Source organism: Sparus aurata, chromosome 10 (assembly GCF_900880675.1).
Source record: "Sparus aurata chromosome 10, fSpaAur1.1, whole genome shotgun sequence".
Taxonomy (NCBI): Eukaryota; Metazoa; Chordata; class Actinopteri; order Spariformes; family Sparidae; genus Sparus; species Sparus aurata.
The window spans coordinates 25,864,314-25,878,369 of NC_044196.1; the positions used below are offsets into that span (position 1 = coordinate 25,864,314).

Here is a 14,056-nt window from a genome sequence, read left to right on the forward strand (position 1 = left end):
AAATTTGATACAAATACTCTCTAAAGGACATGTTACAGTTTTTATTGATTGCTTTGACCTGTTTAAACAAACTGGAATCCACTTGGTTTTCATCATCACTGTCTCAGCAGAGCACAAGACACCTCTTGCAAATGTGTTAACCCTTTCTCATTGAATTGACACATTTTCCCCACCCTTTTGCAGAACAGTTAACACGGATGTCATTCAAGCAGTCCAAACTCCATTGTTTTAGCTATGGTAACCAAACAGAAACCATCTGTTCCTAACTATTAGAAACTACCTACATCAGTATGAAATCACTTAAGCACCTGTTTGACACTCCTAAACACAAATCTTCAATGAGCAATCAGTCTACAGGCCTTAAAAAGTGCAGCGACTGTGTTGTTCTTTGCCAACATGGATTGAAGAGGTCTAAGGCGGATGAGAGTGAGAAATAGGTGCAGAGGAATGTCAAGGTTGGATGGCATGCAAGAAGATTTTTCCCTCGGTTCATTGCAAGAGAGGATAATGAATGTGATGTGGATGAGGCCATGTGGCCCCATCGTCAAGACAGAAGAGACTGAGTATCAATAGTGGCTATTTCTTATACTCTACAGTAATAGATTGTTATACTTTACTGTAATATTTTATGTCTTTAACTTCTTTTCTATGTTTTAAAACAGATCAGTTGTTCAGGAAAAAGCTTGCTGTGAAGCTGCAGAAATGTTTTGTGAACTATGAGACTATCAGCTTTCTTATTTTCTTATACTCTAATAGATTTTATTTTGGTTTCCATGTATTTTGTGTAATATTTACAGTATTTCAGTTTTCAGCCACAGTTCGAAAAAAAGAATCAATGGAATCAAAAAATGCATCAAAGCATTTCTGATTCTGGATTCAATTCTTTGCAAGACGGCAAATTTGACAACAAATGGCACTGGCATGAAAGCTACGTAGAGTAATAGGTCACAATGACAAGCAATGTTGCACCGATTCGCACTGAATGCTGTATTTTGTATTTTGTATTTTGTTGTCCACTGTGTAATGGTTGATTGGAAGAGCTCATACACTTGTTTGCAAGTTGTGTTGATTGAAGGCAAAATTAGCTTTTGTTGCATATTTTAAATGTTTTGGCACGGTTAGAGCCTTTTGCAAACAAAATGAGTCATTTTGACCATGAGTGCCACTGTTTCGGCCTGTGTGTTAACTGTTTTGAAAATGTGGAGTTTGAGTTGACTGCTGCATCAAAGCAATCAATAAAAACTGTAATGGAAAAAGATGCTTGTCCCTCAAAAATTCAGGATGGTGACCATTTTCAAGATGGCCACCATTTCTGTCAAATAGTCATAATGTCTGCTTTTTCTGCCTCCTCTCCTTTGACCTGTCCAGCTTAGTTAAACTTAACGGCATAGCTCTCAGGTTCATTGGTGTACACAAGCCTCTCCACCACGGCAAGGTGCAGTCCACAGAGAGGAAGGGCCACTGTTAGAAAAAGGAAGTGGCCAGTAAAAATTCAGGATGGAAACCATTTTTCAAGATGGCTGCCATTCCTGTCCTATGTTCATCGCCACTGTTTCCAAATAGTGATACAGAAAATATGCCAGAAATACTCTGTTAAGGCCACTTTTTGGAAAAATTGTATGGCCAATAAAAAATTCAAGATGGAGACCTTTTCCAAGTTGGCTGTCATTTCGGTAGTATGTACACTGATGCACACATGCATGTTAGCAAAAATACTCTAACGGCCACACTTTTAGAAAAAGGCAATCGCAAAAATTCAAGATTCATTTTTCAAGGTGGGTGTTGCTTTAATAGTGTACTCTGTTGGGACTGAGTTAAAAGGAAGGATTGAAAAAAAAAAAACATAAGTTCTATTCACATTTTTTTTACCAGCTCAAAGGCCTTGTGATTAGAGTGTCCAACCTGAGATTGAGAGGTTGTGCCCTGCCGAGTCATAATAAAGACTGTTAAAAATGGTTGCCAATGCCTCCCTGCTTGGCAGTCAGCAAGTGTTGTATTGGGGCAACATATCCAGGAAGGTGTACATATATATCACGGTCCAGAATCTGGAAATTGGCTCTCGGCCCACCGCAAGGCTACTTACTTTTTTATTCAAATTTGCAATTGCAAGTGAAACCCAATCTAAAACATTTGCATCTTCCACGGCACTCTGATTTGCAGCCACATGTGGCTAGTTGTTCACAACTTTGTGCAATTGGTGCATTTGCTGTCCAGAAGACCCCCCATTGTTTACCAAGCTTTTTCCATCCCCAGTCAGCAGGACTCTCTGCTTCTGGCTGACACTGGGTTGCTGGACCCCATATGCAGCCTGCGTGATATGCAGCATGTTTAGTGTGTTGAAGCAGAGCTGCTCTTGTTGGAGGAATGGCTTCATATAGCCTCTGCTTTCGGGCAAACATGTCAAGTCTAGCCTCATCTACACTAACAGCTGTGCTCAAGGCCGCTTTAATGCACGGGCTTACCTGGGCTGAAGCCCAGGGGCCTCACAAGTTCAGGGGCCTCACAAGTTCAGGTTCACGATGAGCTGAAAAGATCATATTGTTTTGTAACTTGTCAGGTTTTCTGTCAATCACTCTAATCGCACGTTACGTGGCTGCTGATTGATCCAAATTAGGAGTGACCCACGTGGCCCCATAGCCTATGGCCCGTGGGCTGACCAATCAGAATGTCTATAGTTAGTTTTGGGGTGTGTCCCTATGATTGAGTGACATTTAGTGGAAAATGTCGGGGTGGACGTTTGAGAGTGCTGCCCAGAAAAGTTACAAACTTATTATAAAGATTGCGCGAAAAAGAATTACTGAAGAGGATCCCAAAGCTTTTTTAAACCAGCTGCTGCTGAAGATGGAGCCAGCGGAGGAGCCGCAGGCCGCGCAGGTGGATGTAGCTGGAGAGGAGCAGGGGACCGCCCGCAGCAGTGGAGGGGAGGAGGAGGGGGGAGCACTCGGGCCCCAGAGAGAGGACCAGGTTGCAAAGCAGTCAGGGGGAGACGAGTCAAATGACCAATGTAACAGTGACCCTGGCCGCTGGGGAAACAATATTGACGCAAAAGTGCGCGCTTATTGGGCGAAAATGGGACCGGAGTCCTGTCAAAGTAAAGATGCTATCATGTCGGCAAGACCAGACGAAAGCACTTCTAAAAAGGTAAGAAAGTGCTGTATTTATAGGTTGTGCAGGTTTTAAATTGTTGTGGTTGTGCATTGTTTTAAGAGAAATGCACATTTGCTTAGATGTTTGTCTAGATCAGGGGCATCTGGCGGCCCGCGGGCCGCATGCGGCCCTCGTCCTCACTCAATGCCAGTCAATTTCCAAATATCAGTGTCGTCGGAACATTATGCAAACAATTTGTATCTTGATGAGATAGGGCTACTTCTCTGCCCCGGATCACACCCCATGCAAACATGTTCTATCCTTTTTAATTAATAGAGAGGCGTTAGTGGAGCCTGTTTCATATGTCCACGCTTGCTCTCCATGGCTTCTCCACACCGGAGCGCACAACAAGGATGCGCTCCGACTCGGACTGCCCTTCCTCCTGGACGCCGCATACCTCGACCCCGTGCACGGCCAGAGTTTACCTTACACACGGTTATCGTATTTCTCCTTTCACGGACTCCTCGGCGTGTGTGATTACTCCTTCGAGCCTGCGTTCATCCGCAAAAGGAGCGGCTCGAGTGCGCTGCGTAAATGAAGGCCACGCGCGGCTCAGAAAGCATCTGCCGCTGGAGCTGAAAGACAAACGACTCAGCAAGGTGGAGACACTGCGGGTAGCTATTTACTGTATCAATGTGGAGCCTGCTGGACTTGTATCGGGATGGAGGTGTCACTCGGAAACGCGCGTAACTGCGCCGCTGCAGCAGAGGACAGAGTGCAGCAATGATGGCGAATACTCGCTCAAGTTGGCATAGCCATATAAATGTGCCACAAAGTCAACCCAGTGGGAGATTTAGAGATCAGACCCTAAATTCAGATTAGCTGTTGTTAACGCAGTGCTAACTTAAGCCAGTGTGCGGGCGAAGTTGAGCGCACAGAAGGAGAGATTGAGAGCAAGAGTGAGTGATCTGCAGCGCAGCCAGCAAGAGTCTGTGAGAGCGCAGAGGTTATTATTGCACCTCAAAATGCATACATGCAAACATGCAAATACATTTATTGAGCACAGAATATATTTTTGTTTCCGCAAATTAAATTGTGTTTTAAGATTATACTGCAAACCTTCTATAAATGTTGCTCAGTTTCATCTTTTTGGCACCTGGCATTTGGCCATGTTGCTATCCATTGGGCTGAATGGAGTGTGTCTGTGCAGGTGCATGTGATTGGTTGACAGGGCCCGCTGAGGCCAGAGAAGAGGCTTCTACTTTGATCTGTTGCTGTTCTTCGCTTATGCTGTTATTAGTTATTATCAATGTTTGTGCAGACAGATGATGGTTGGTGATGTTTTACATAATATCGTTTGAAATCATATTTGCACACATTTTGGTTTTATTATCACCATAAGTTGTTGTGTGTAGTTGTTAAAAAAAAGCGTGTTGTGTTTATGCTCAAGTGGGCTCAGTGATATGTTAATAACAATATTTTGGTGTTTTCTGGCTCAAAGAGGGAAAATTCACTGTTGTATGTCTCGAAAGAAACTACTGCATTTTATGATGTAGATTACCTAGATATTACGCTTTTTTAAAATGAGACTCTATAAATCGAGGGGATGGAGGGCCTACAAAACAACATTAGGTTAAGGCGGCCCTGGCTGTGCTTGATCGATCATACAGCAGGACCACAAACTTCTCAAGGATCCCCAGGTCACTATTAGTCACAACAGGAGGGTATTGACTTAGTTTGCTGAAGATGAGAGAGGCCTCAGGGAAAATGTCCCAGGTTTGCCAGGCACCTCAATCATAGACATAGTACACATTCAGGTATGGGATACAACTAGGTTCGGGTCACCTTCACCTAGCCCGATCATTCATCCAGTATCATTTAAGTCCTGTGTGATCTGTACACCTTCCAGGTAAGCATACATGAACAAGTCATGTATTGCCACGCTAACCCTTGGCTCAGCTCTCACGCGCTGGCACAACTTGTCAATTCAGGTGTGGCTATCTAACTACATCTATTACTAGCTAATTGATGAGGGGCTGTTAGACAGCATTTGGGACACTAAACTTAGCTATACTATTACTCCATACAACATTGATGTCTATCGAGAGAGAGAGAGAGAGAGAGAGAGAGAGTGTGAGCTTTGGTCCAGAGACATAGATAGTGAGCAAGCTGTGGGAGATTATTACGAAATGCGGCGTTATTACATTATGAAGTGAAAATGTTGACGCGACAGATTATTTACACTGTTTTTAGTTAGTTTAGTTTTGATGGTCATTTATTTTTATCCACTATAAGAAAGGATATCAATGTTGCATGGAGTAATTGCAGTGGAGCTGGAATAGAGTTTTTTTCTGTTCGATATTTGTTTTCGTGTTTTGTCTGCTTTCTATCACGTATAATATTTGCATATCATAATCCAGATTGCATGTGTGTATGTCATTTCAGTGAACCGATATGTTCTTGTCAGTAACACTCATTTAGTGCAGTTTTTGTCCCTATGAACTTTCAAACACATTCTCTGTAGTGTTGTGTCGGTCGTGAACGTGTCGTTTGAACGAACAAATCTTTTAAGTGAACGAAGTGAACGGAATCACTTCATGGACTAATTCATTCCTTTCTCAGTTCAGTTCCGCTCAGCCGCAAGCATGCCAGCCGGGAGTGGGACTGCTGCGACTAACACAGAGAACTGTGAGGACGTGATTCACGTTCGCACTGTGATTCGTTCATGATTCGCGAATCTACTGCACACAGAGAACTGGCGCTGAGGACGTGATTCTCGTTCACGTACTGTGCTGAAAGTGGCGCTGTGTCACTCACTCACTCACTCAGGGCAGAGGAGGTGATTCACGTTCAGTAACCGTACTGCTAAAATTAGCGCTGTGTTGCTAACATCCGTGTAGCATCATGTTTTGTGATTTTACTGTGCACAGAGGACACTTTCACCGTGTAATAATTTTAGTGCATGTATACCACTCAAAGCAGCACGGCGTCTCCCGCAAATGATTGTGTACTATAGTCCGTGAACGCACCGTCCCTCAGTAAGTGAACGTGAATCTCAGGGCTGAATCATAAACTGAATGACGGATCGTTTGGCTGTTTATCAGTTCAGGGAGTTGGAGAGCACTGAACGATTCGGTGAACGAATCTTTTGAACAAATCATTTTAATGAACAGATTCTAGAGATTCAGTACAGTAAAAAGAACTGCCGTTCCCATCACTAATTCTCTGTGAATTCATGGTCTGCATTTTTATATGGTAAATGGTCTGCATTTTTATAGTGCTTTTCCAGTCTAACAACAGCTCAAAGCGCTGTACAATTCATGCCACATTCACCCATTCACACACACACATTCATACACTGATGACAGAGGCTGCCATGCAAGGCGCCAACTGCTCATCAGGAGCAATTTGAGGTTCAGTATCTTGCTCAAGGACACTTCGACATGCAACTAGGGGGAGCTGGGATTCGAACTGGTGACCTTCCGATCACTAGACGACCCGTTCTACCCACTGAAAAACAGCCGCCCAAATTCAGTTATATTTGATTTAGATTTGACAAATGAAACATCCTACTAGTTTTTAAAAATCATTTATATTCATGATTCATTCTGGTTAGGGTTAGGGTTAATGTCAATGTCGTTCTGATGGTATGTTTTTTTGTAATTAAGACATCCAATTTGGTGTTTTATTACATAATGCACCAACTTATTACATTTTCTTGGTAAAAAAAAAGTGCAACACCTGCATTTTGTAATAACTGACCCAATATGTAATAACTTATTACATAATGTGGCAAAGTTTTACATATTGCGTTCAAGAATTTTATTACAAAATGTGGCAGATTATTACGAAATGCGGCGTTATTACATAATGACGTGAACATTTATTACATAATGCGGGCTTGTTTAGTGTTATTTAACAGGTGTCTTTCCTGCTAGTTTGTCAGTGAAAATGCTATTAGTTTTCCACCCTTTGTAATAGGACCGTTATAAGCCTTTGGTTTATTGTGTCACAGTTTATGTTTGTTACAGTTTACATCAGTGTTAAAGTGCAGTTAAAGTGTATTACTGTTAATACTCCACACTTTCCCATATCATTCATAGGCGAAATATATTGTCAGGTCGGGGTTTTAAAGGGAAGACTTTGGAAAGGGGAAGGTGGACCCAAATGCAGTTACACGAGAGGCAAGGATATGAGGGAACAAAAAGCGAGCTTTATTTTAAAGCTGAACACAAAAACAGGAGCAGACAAAACGGGGGCAAGAGGCAAAGTATCAACCAAAAACAGCAAGGCAAAGTAGCAACTAAAAGGCAAGACAAAGTACAAAGAAAAGGGCAAAAGTATAAATCAAAGGCAAAGTTCAAATCAAAAATGCAAAACTCCAAAAACACATACCGTGGGGGGAACAAGGAACAGACAGGCGGAGGCTCAAGAACTGGAGCATGGACACAGACAGAGGCTGACAAGAACAATGACCAGACAAGGAGTGAAGGGAACACAGAGACTAAATACACAGACACTGATGACAAGACAAGGAACAGGTGAGGTGGACCAACAGGTGAGGTAACGAAGGGGAGGAGCACATGAGAACATGAAGGGAACAAAGCAATAGACAGAGGGAGCCAGAGGGAACATAGGAAAATACACAGGAGAACTTAAAGGACACATGAGGGCATGGAAAAACAAAAGACACAAGACAAGATGCAAAGACATGGAAATTAGACACAAAACAAAATCATGACAACCGATCACAAAACAAGGAACAGGAATCTACAGTCATGACATATATACACTTCACTTGCACTCTGGTTAGACTGAATTGCATTGCAATGACAGTAAAGTCGAATGAATCTCAACACATTTTCATTATTAGTCTATATTAGACTTATGTATAGCACACACTAAGCATCTGTTTTAGTTTTTTTTATTACAATGTAACATAAAATGATCACATATACTTCTCTTCTCTCTTCAGATGCACCTTTAACATATTTCACCCCCACCCCAGTGACACAGCATCAGGTGCTCCTGTCCCTCTACCTCAGCACAGCAGAGTGACACAGCATCAGGACTCAAGGCTGACTGGACATCTCTTCTAACTGAATACGTAAGATGAGAGTTAATTAACAGAGAACCAGTTCAAATAAAAAAGCAGTTACATATTTCCCAAAAACAAAGATGGGAGAGTGTCAACATGACTTTTGTATCAGAGTCTTAGTTAATGCTGAAAACATCAAAAGAAGCTGGCTGATGTACTCAAACAGAAATGATAGCTTGCGCTGCTTCTGCTACTAAATGTTTTCTCCAAAAGAATACAGACTTAATAAGGAAGGACTAAAGGACTGGAAAAATGCAAGTCGCTTGCTGAAGGTTCATGAGGATAGCCTGGAGCACAATACCCACATGGAAGGAGTTGGAGGTTGTTTTGCAAAGTGGCTGACAATAGATAAGGGAGAGATGGCACTTGCTGAGGCTGAGAGATGATATGTTTGCACAGTGCCTTATTTATATTGTATTTTTATCACTTGTTTCTTTCTTCATTTTTTATCTGGTGTGATATTTTTGACTGAAATAAAATCTTGAATACATACATGCAGTTTCTGTGTGAGTGTATGAAAATTAATTGTGAATTTGACTGCAATTCAAAGGGGTATCGCCTAAGATCTTGCCTAGGGCACCAAATTACTCACTGAAGACATCTATCAGGCTTGGATACTTGGGTGGGTACATTCATTAGTGGTTTTGTGTATCAACTTGTTGACATACATGTTGTGTTTTAAGGCTGGTGTGTTGAGTTGTGACAGTAGCTTAGTGACATTTCCTTAGCTCCTCTTTATCAATTATATTGAATTTTTACATAAAACCCACTTGTAAAATACAACACATTGTTAGAGAAAGAACACTAGTTTCCACTATTTATGAATGTGTAACCTCTTAGATGAAAGATGTGACTAGTTGGGGCCCCTTGTAATGTTTCAGATGTCTAGGAGTTGTTTTCAGTTTCAAAAACAGACTTCTGTATGGTTTCATTTGAGTAATTGTTTGAAGCCCAAAAGAGAAAACATACATATTACAAGAGAGCAAAAATCAGATAAAAGGGTCTTTGTCGTGTGTCTTCACCTAATCATATTGTGCTGAAGTGCTGCACTCGCAGAGTACATTTAAAGTGGTTTCTTTCCTGACGCCTTGCAGGCATATCCTCCTAAAACATCTTATGTTCTGTTCACAAACTTCATAGTAAAAAAAGTTCATATCCTCCACATCCTTGAAATCTGTTCTTCAAGCTGATAACCCCTGAGAGGACACAGCAAGAGGCTCTTTATCCTTCTCCACCCTACTACTGTCGCTACTGACATCAGACAGTCCATGGCTTTCTTCATCTCTGTTCTTATTTTCCTCCTCAATTTCTTTTTCATCTCCTCCCTTTTCTTCTTGGTCTTCTTCTGTTCCTTGTTCTGAAGGGAGTTTATTTCCAGGAGCCGCTAAAACATGAATGCATTGATCAGTTATTCATAATGCACTGATGATGTAGACATCATATCATCATGAGGGAGTTGAATGAAAGAAATACTCTACCTTGTGCGCATTGCTGAGCTTTGGTCCCCAACTTGTTGAGGCAGAAGAAGGATACAACAAGAGCAAGTACTGGCAGACACCTCATGACATGGATTAACACTTCCTCCAAGTGAGACTCTGAAATTCAAAAACAGAGAAAACTTAGATGACCTTATAATTTAGGACATTTTGGAAACGCTCAGTTTTGGGGGAAGAGAAGGAAAAAAAATTACAAATACAGCTGGTTAAAATCTTGTACAAACCAAAGCCCGTTCTGAATACACATTATTCTAAGTCTATCCATTGACAAATCAAGATTTAAGTCTAACTGTATAGTCATGTGAGTGGTGTTTTGTCACTTACCTTCTCCTGTGTCATCCGCTGCATTCTCTCTGGCCATAACTGTGATGAGAGTACCATTTCCTTTAACCTCGACGTGAAATGGTACCTCTATATTCACCTTGCAGGTGTATCTCTCTGAATCCTTTCTTGTTATATTGATAAAGGTCATACTTGAACAATCAGATGTGTCCTTTTGCAGAGAGCCTTCAGAGTTTTTAATCAAAATCTCACTACTTATACTTATTTCATTTTTCAGCCAGTCAACTCTCGCTCTTTCAAACGTCCCTGTCAAGCAGCAGGTGATGTCTACTTTCTCTCCCTCCCTGACAAAGACATCAGAACTCTGGGTCACAAGAATGCTGTCAGATGAAGCACCTATGAAAAAAACAGAGTGAATGTAATTTGTTAGTTTGTTACAAAGACAGTACATATTGTAGCAATTCAGAAGCTAAATGGCAGTTTTTGTTGTATCACAACATGTGTGCCTGGAGATGAGACACCTTTGAAGAGACAGATAAAGTTTAGCCTTTGCTCATTTTTACAAAGCCAGTGGTGGAATCTAACTAAGTACATTTACTCAAGTGCTGTACTTAAATACAAAATCGTGGTACTTATATTGGTGAAATCGGATGTCTGTACAGAGCCTAAAGGATATTGAAATACACACCTAGCTACAGTCTGTTCACCCTGCTGCTACCTGACATGAGATACAGAAGTATCCACTGCCATATCACCAGGCTACAGAACTGATTTGCTGCAGAAAGGCTTGTCCAACCAGTTCATTTTCTGCTCAACCTGGACCCGTTACCTGACACTAACCCTAGGACATCCGTGCATCTCAGTTTACCTCCTCCTAATGGTAAAAAAATACAACTAGTATTTCTCTTCTGTGTTTCCCTGCCCCTACCGGAATGGTTAGCTGGTTGTGTGATGTTGTCTGGTACTGTGGTGTTGTCTGGTTTCATGGGTTGCATCAAGGTACATTCTCAGGACCACTCAGTTGTTTCTCATTCTGCTTGCCTTGTTCACTTGTGTCTGTGGACGTGGTTGTCGTGCATGGTTCAACTTGATATAGAACCTAAGTGATCCTTTAGAGGACAGTTAAGGAGGATTTCATTTTTGTGCTTGTCTATTCAGATTGTTGACTGAGTGACGCTACATACAAATGATGCTATTATAGACCCAATGGTATATACAGTAGTTAAAATGAGCTCAACCTTGGACAGCTACAACAGTAAAATGACACATACACATACTATTCATGAAGTGTATCCGTAAAGTTAATTTTGTAAATACTTTTACTTAGATAAATATTAAGTTATACTTGAATATTTTCACTGTGTGGTATAAGTATTTCACTTAAGAGAAGTTTCTGAATACCTCTTCCACCACTGCAAGTGAACTACACCATTACACCTTGTTTTTGAATTATCAACAGACACCTCACCTCTGACCACTGACTTCACACCAAATAAAGTGTTAATTCTCACCTGTTTCAGGTATTCTGCCCCACAAGCTTTAGTCTTTATGACTTTTTTTAACCTGCCTAAGCCCCACATCCCCTCATTGAGCCCTCACTATTAATGAACAGTTGGTGACTCTATCCTGCATAGAGTCAACCCACGTAAGGCCTCTGGCCCTGACAGGCTCAGAGGCAGGGTGCTCAAATAATGCTCCCCTCAGCTAAAAACTGGATCCACTCCAGTTTTTTGTAAGACAAAACGTTGTGTAGAGGATGCAAGTCTCACACTTTTAGACACTTTCACCAAACATCTGGACTCTGCACAGCCTCATATTTGGATTCCATTCATCGACATCACTTCTGTTTTTAATACTGTACATACAAACACTCCACTGTATCTCCCCTCTGACTTTCAGGTCCCTCCAACACCAGTTTTATGGATAAATAACTTTTTACAGGACAGACCATAACAGGTGTTTTTAAATGGTTTTAAATCCAATAAGTGGGTTTTAAACACAAGGGCTCCCCCAAGGCTGTGTTTTATCTCCAGTTCTCTGTTTACACAAATAGCATCTCCTGTAGTAGTTAAGGAATGATGCTTTTCAAGTTTGTTGATGACACTCTGTCCCAACACCAGCAGACATTCAAGAGTTTGGTATCAAAAAATTTGGTGACAACTCACTTGAGCTCAACATCACAAAGACCAAAGAGCTTTGCTGTGGGGGGAGAGAACATCATCACTTCTCTTCCAACCGCTCAGTATCTAGGCTCAACTAAAATAGCATGCTCAGTCTTGCCTTTCCTTTTCACAGCACACTGACTCTGTGTACAAAAAAGCACTACAGCACCTCCACCTGCTGAGGAAAGTCAGGACTTTTCGTGTCAGCAATGACATTTTAACACTGGTTTACCACGTATTTGCTGAGTCCATTCTCATCTTCAACATTTCATCCTGGTACGGATCACTCACCACCGAAAACACAAAACAAATCTCTACTGCATAACTAATCAGGCTCGCATCTGAACTGTACAACCATTCAGTGATCAGAAAAGCCCCCCTGATCTCGGAGGATCCGTCTCACTCCCTCCACCACTCCTTCCAGTTTCTGCCATCAGTGTCCCACTGGCCCAGAAGAACATCGACAACAAATCTTCCCTTCCCACTGCAATAACCACCCTGAACAATATAAAATACTGCACATTCAAATGTTTTTGTCAGTTGCAGTTTTGACTGTCCCCTTTTCTTTGTTATAAATGTGAATTGTTGACAAGGAGGATTTCTGACACTGTTAGGACAGACAATACAGTTTAACTATTCTATTCTATATACTGAACCAACATTTTAATTTGTCATGATCATCTGATTCTGATTCATCAAGTCCAAAAATAGTTTATTTTGAGTGAGTCCAATCTTCACTGTCTTTTTTGCCCTGATTTTGTCTCCAACAACTCATGAGAGAAAATAGATACAACATATACTGTGCTTTGTAAATGATGCTGTTTTGTAGATATAGTGTAGATATGGTTCATCAAAGATTATTTGTGGAAATAGTTGCAGTGATTATCAGGGTGATCATATTATTCCTGTCGCAATACATGGCCATTTGATTAATGAAAATGATTATTTTTTTAAATGCCAAGATCATTACATTGTAAATGTTCACACAATACACAATTGTAGTGTTTTTTCTCAGAAATATTACCTACCTCGCACCCCGTCTCAAAAACCCCTCAGACATGAGCATGGACATACATATACATTACTTTTCAACAAAACACAAAAGTTTGTATCTTCTGGTTATTTGACCTCTGTACATTGACTTAAATTAAATCAAATACAAACCAATGTTAAATCAGTTTGTACAGATTTCCACAATTTCACTTGGTAAAACTTTATAACAACCATGACTCATAAATGGTTAGTTTGCAGTTAATTAAACTTTAGTCAATAGTTATTGGACTGTTAACAAACAATGAAATGCTATCTTTAACCATTTGTTAAGCAACCGTAAAGGTTTATGAATATCAGTTGCAATTTTACAATAACCAACTGCTTAATACATGGTTGTAAAGCATTTCATTGTTTATTAATTGTCAAATAACTATCAAACTGAGGTTTATTATCACTAGATTTACCATTTGATAATAATGGTTATTATAATGTGTTACCTTTCACTTGTGGAAATAAATATCTTTATATTACATAAAGCTTTATAGTACATCCATACTGAGATACATTACATTTTCATTTGAATCATTACCACCCAAAATTACACAAAGAACATCTTACGATGATTTTCTCAACCTTTCTCCATTCCCATAAACCATAGAAAATGTTCGCACATATTTAATGATTCACTCTTAAATACTAGGTATAGCATACAGTCAATTAAGTTCAATAAAGTTCTGATTAAGAATACATTTATTTTTACTTACCCCAAGATGTGATGGCATGGAGAACTAAGGCAAATAACAGATCGCTCACTGGTAACTTCATCCTTTCACTGTGTTTCACAACTGAATAATGATACTCATCTCTTTAGAGCTAAGTGTTAAGTCCCTCACATCTAACACACACACACAACAATAGTATACATACCAGACGTCTTC

At 40.5% G+C, this 14,056-nt stretch overlaps 1 protein-coding gene across 1 annotated transcript; it reads right to left on the minus strand.

Moving 5' to 3' along the window:
- Positions 1-8,661: 8,661 nt before the first annotated feature.
- Positions 8,662-14,009, minus strand: LOC115589063 (uncharacterized). Its single transcript, XM_030429745.1, has 4 exons — positions 13,883-14,009; positions 10,006-10,359; positions 9,664-9,780; positions 8,662-9,569 (listed from the first exon to the last, which is right to left on the minus strand). The coding sequence occupies exons 1-4, from the start codon at positions 13,941-13,943 to the stop codon at positions 9,367-9,369; spliced, it is 735 nt and encodes a 244-aa protein (XP_030285605.1). The 5' UTR covers positions 13,944-14,009; the 3' UTR covers positions 8,662-9,366.
- Positions 14,010-14,056: the final 47 nt, after the last annotated feature.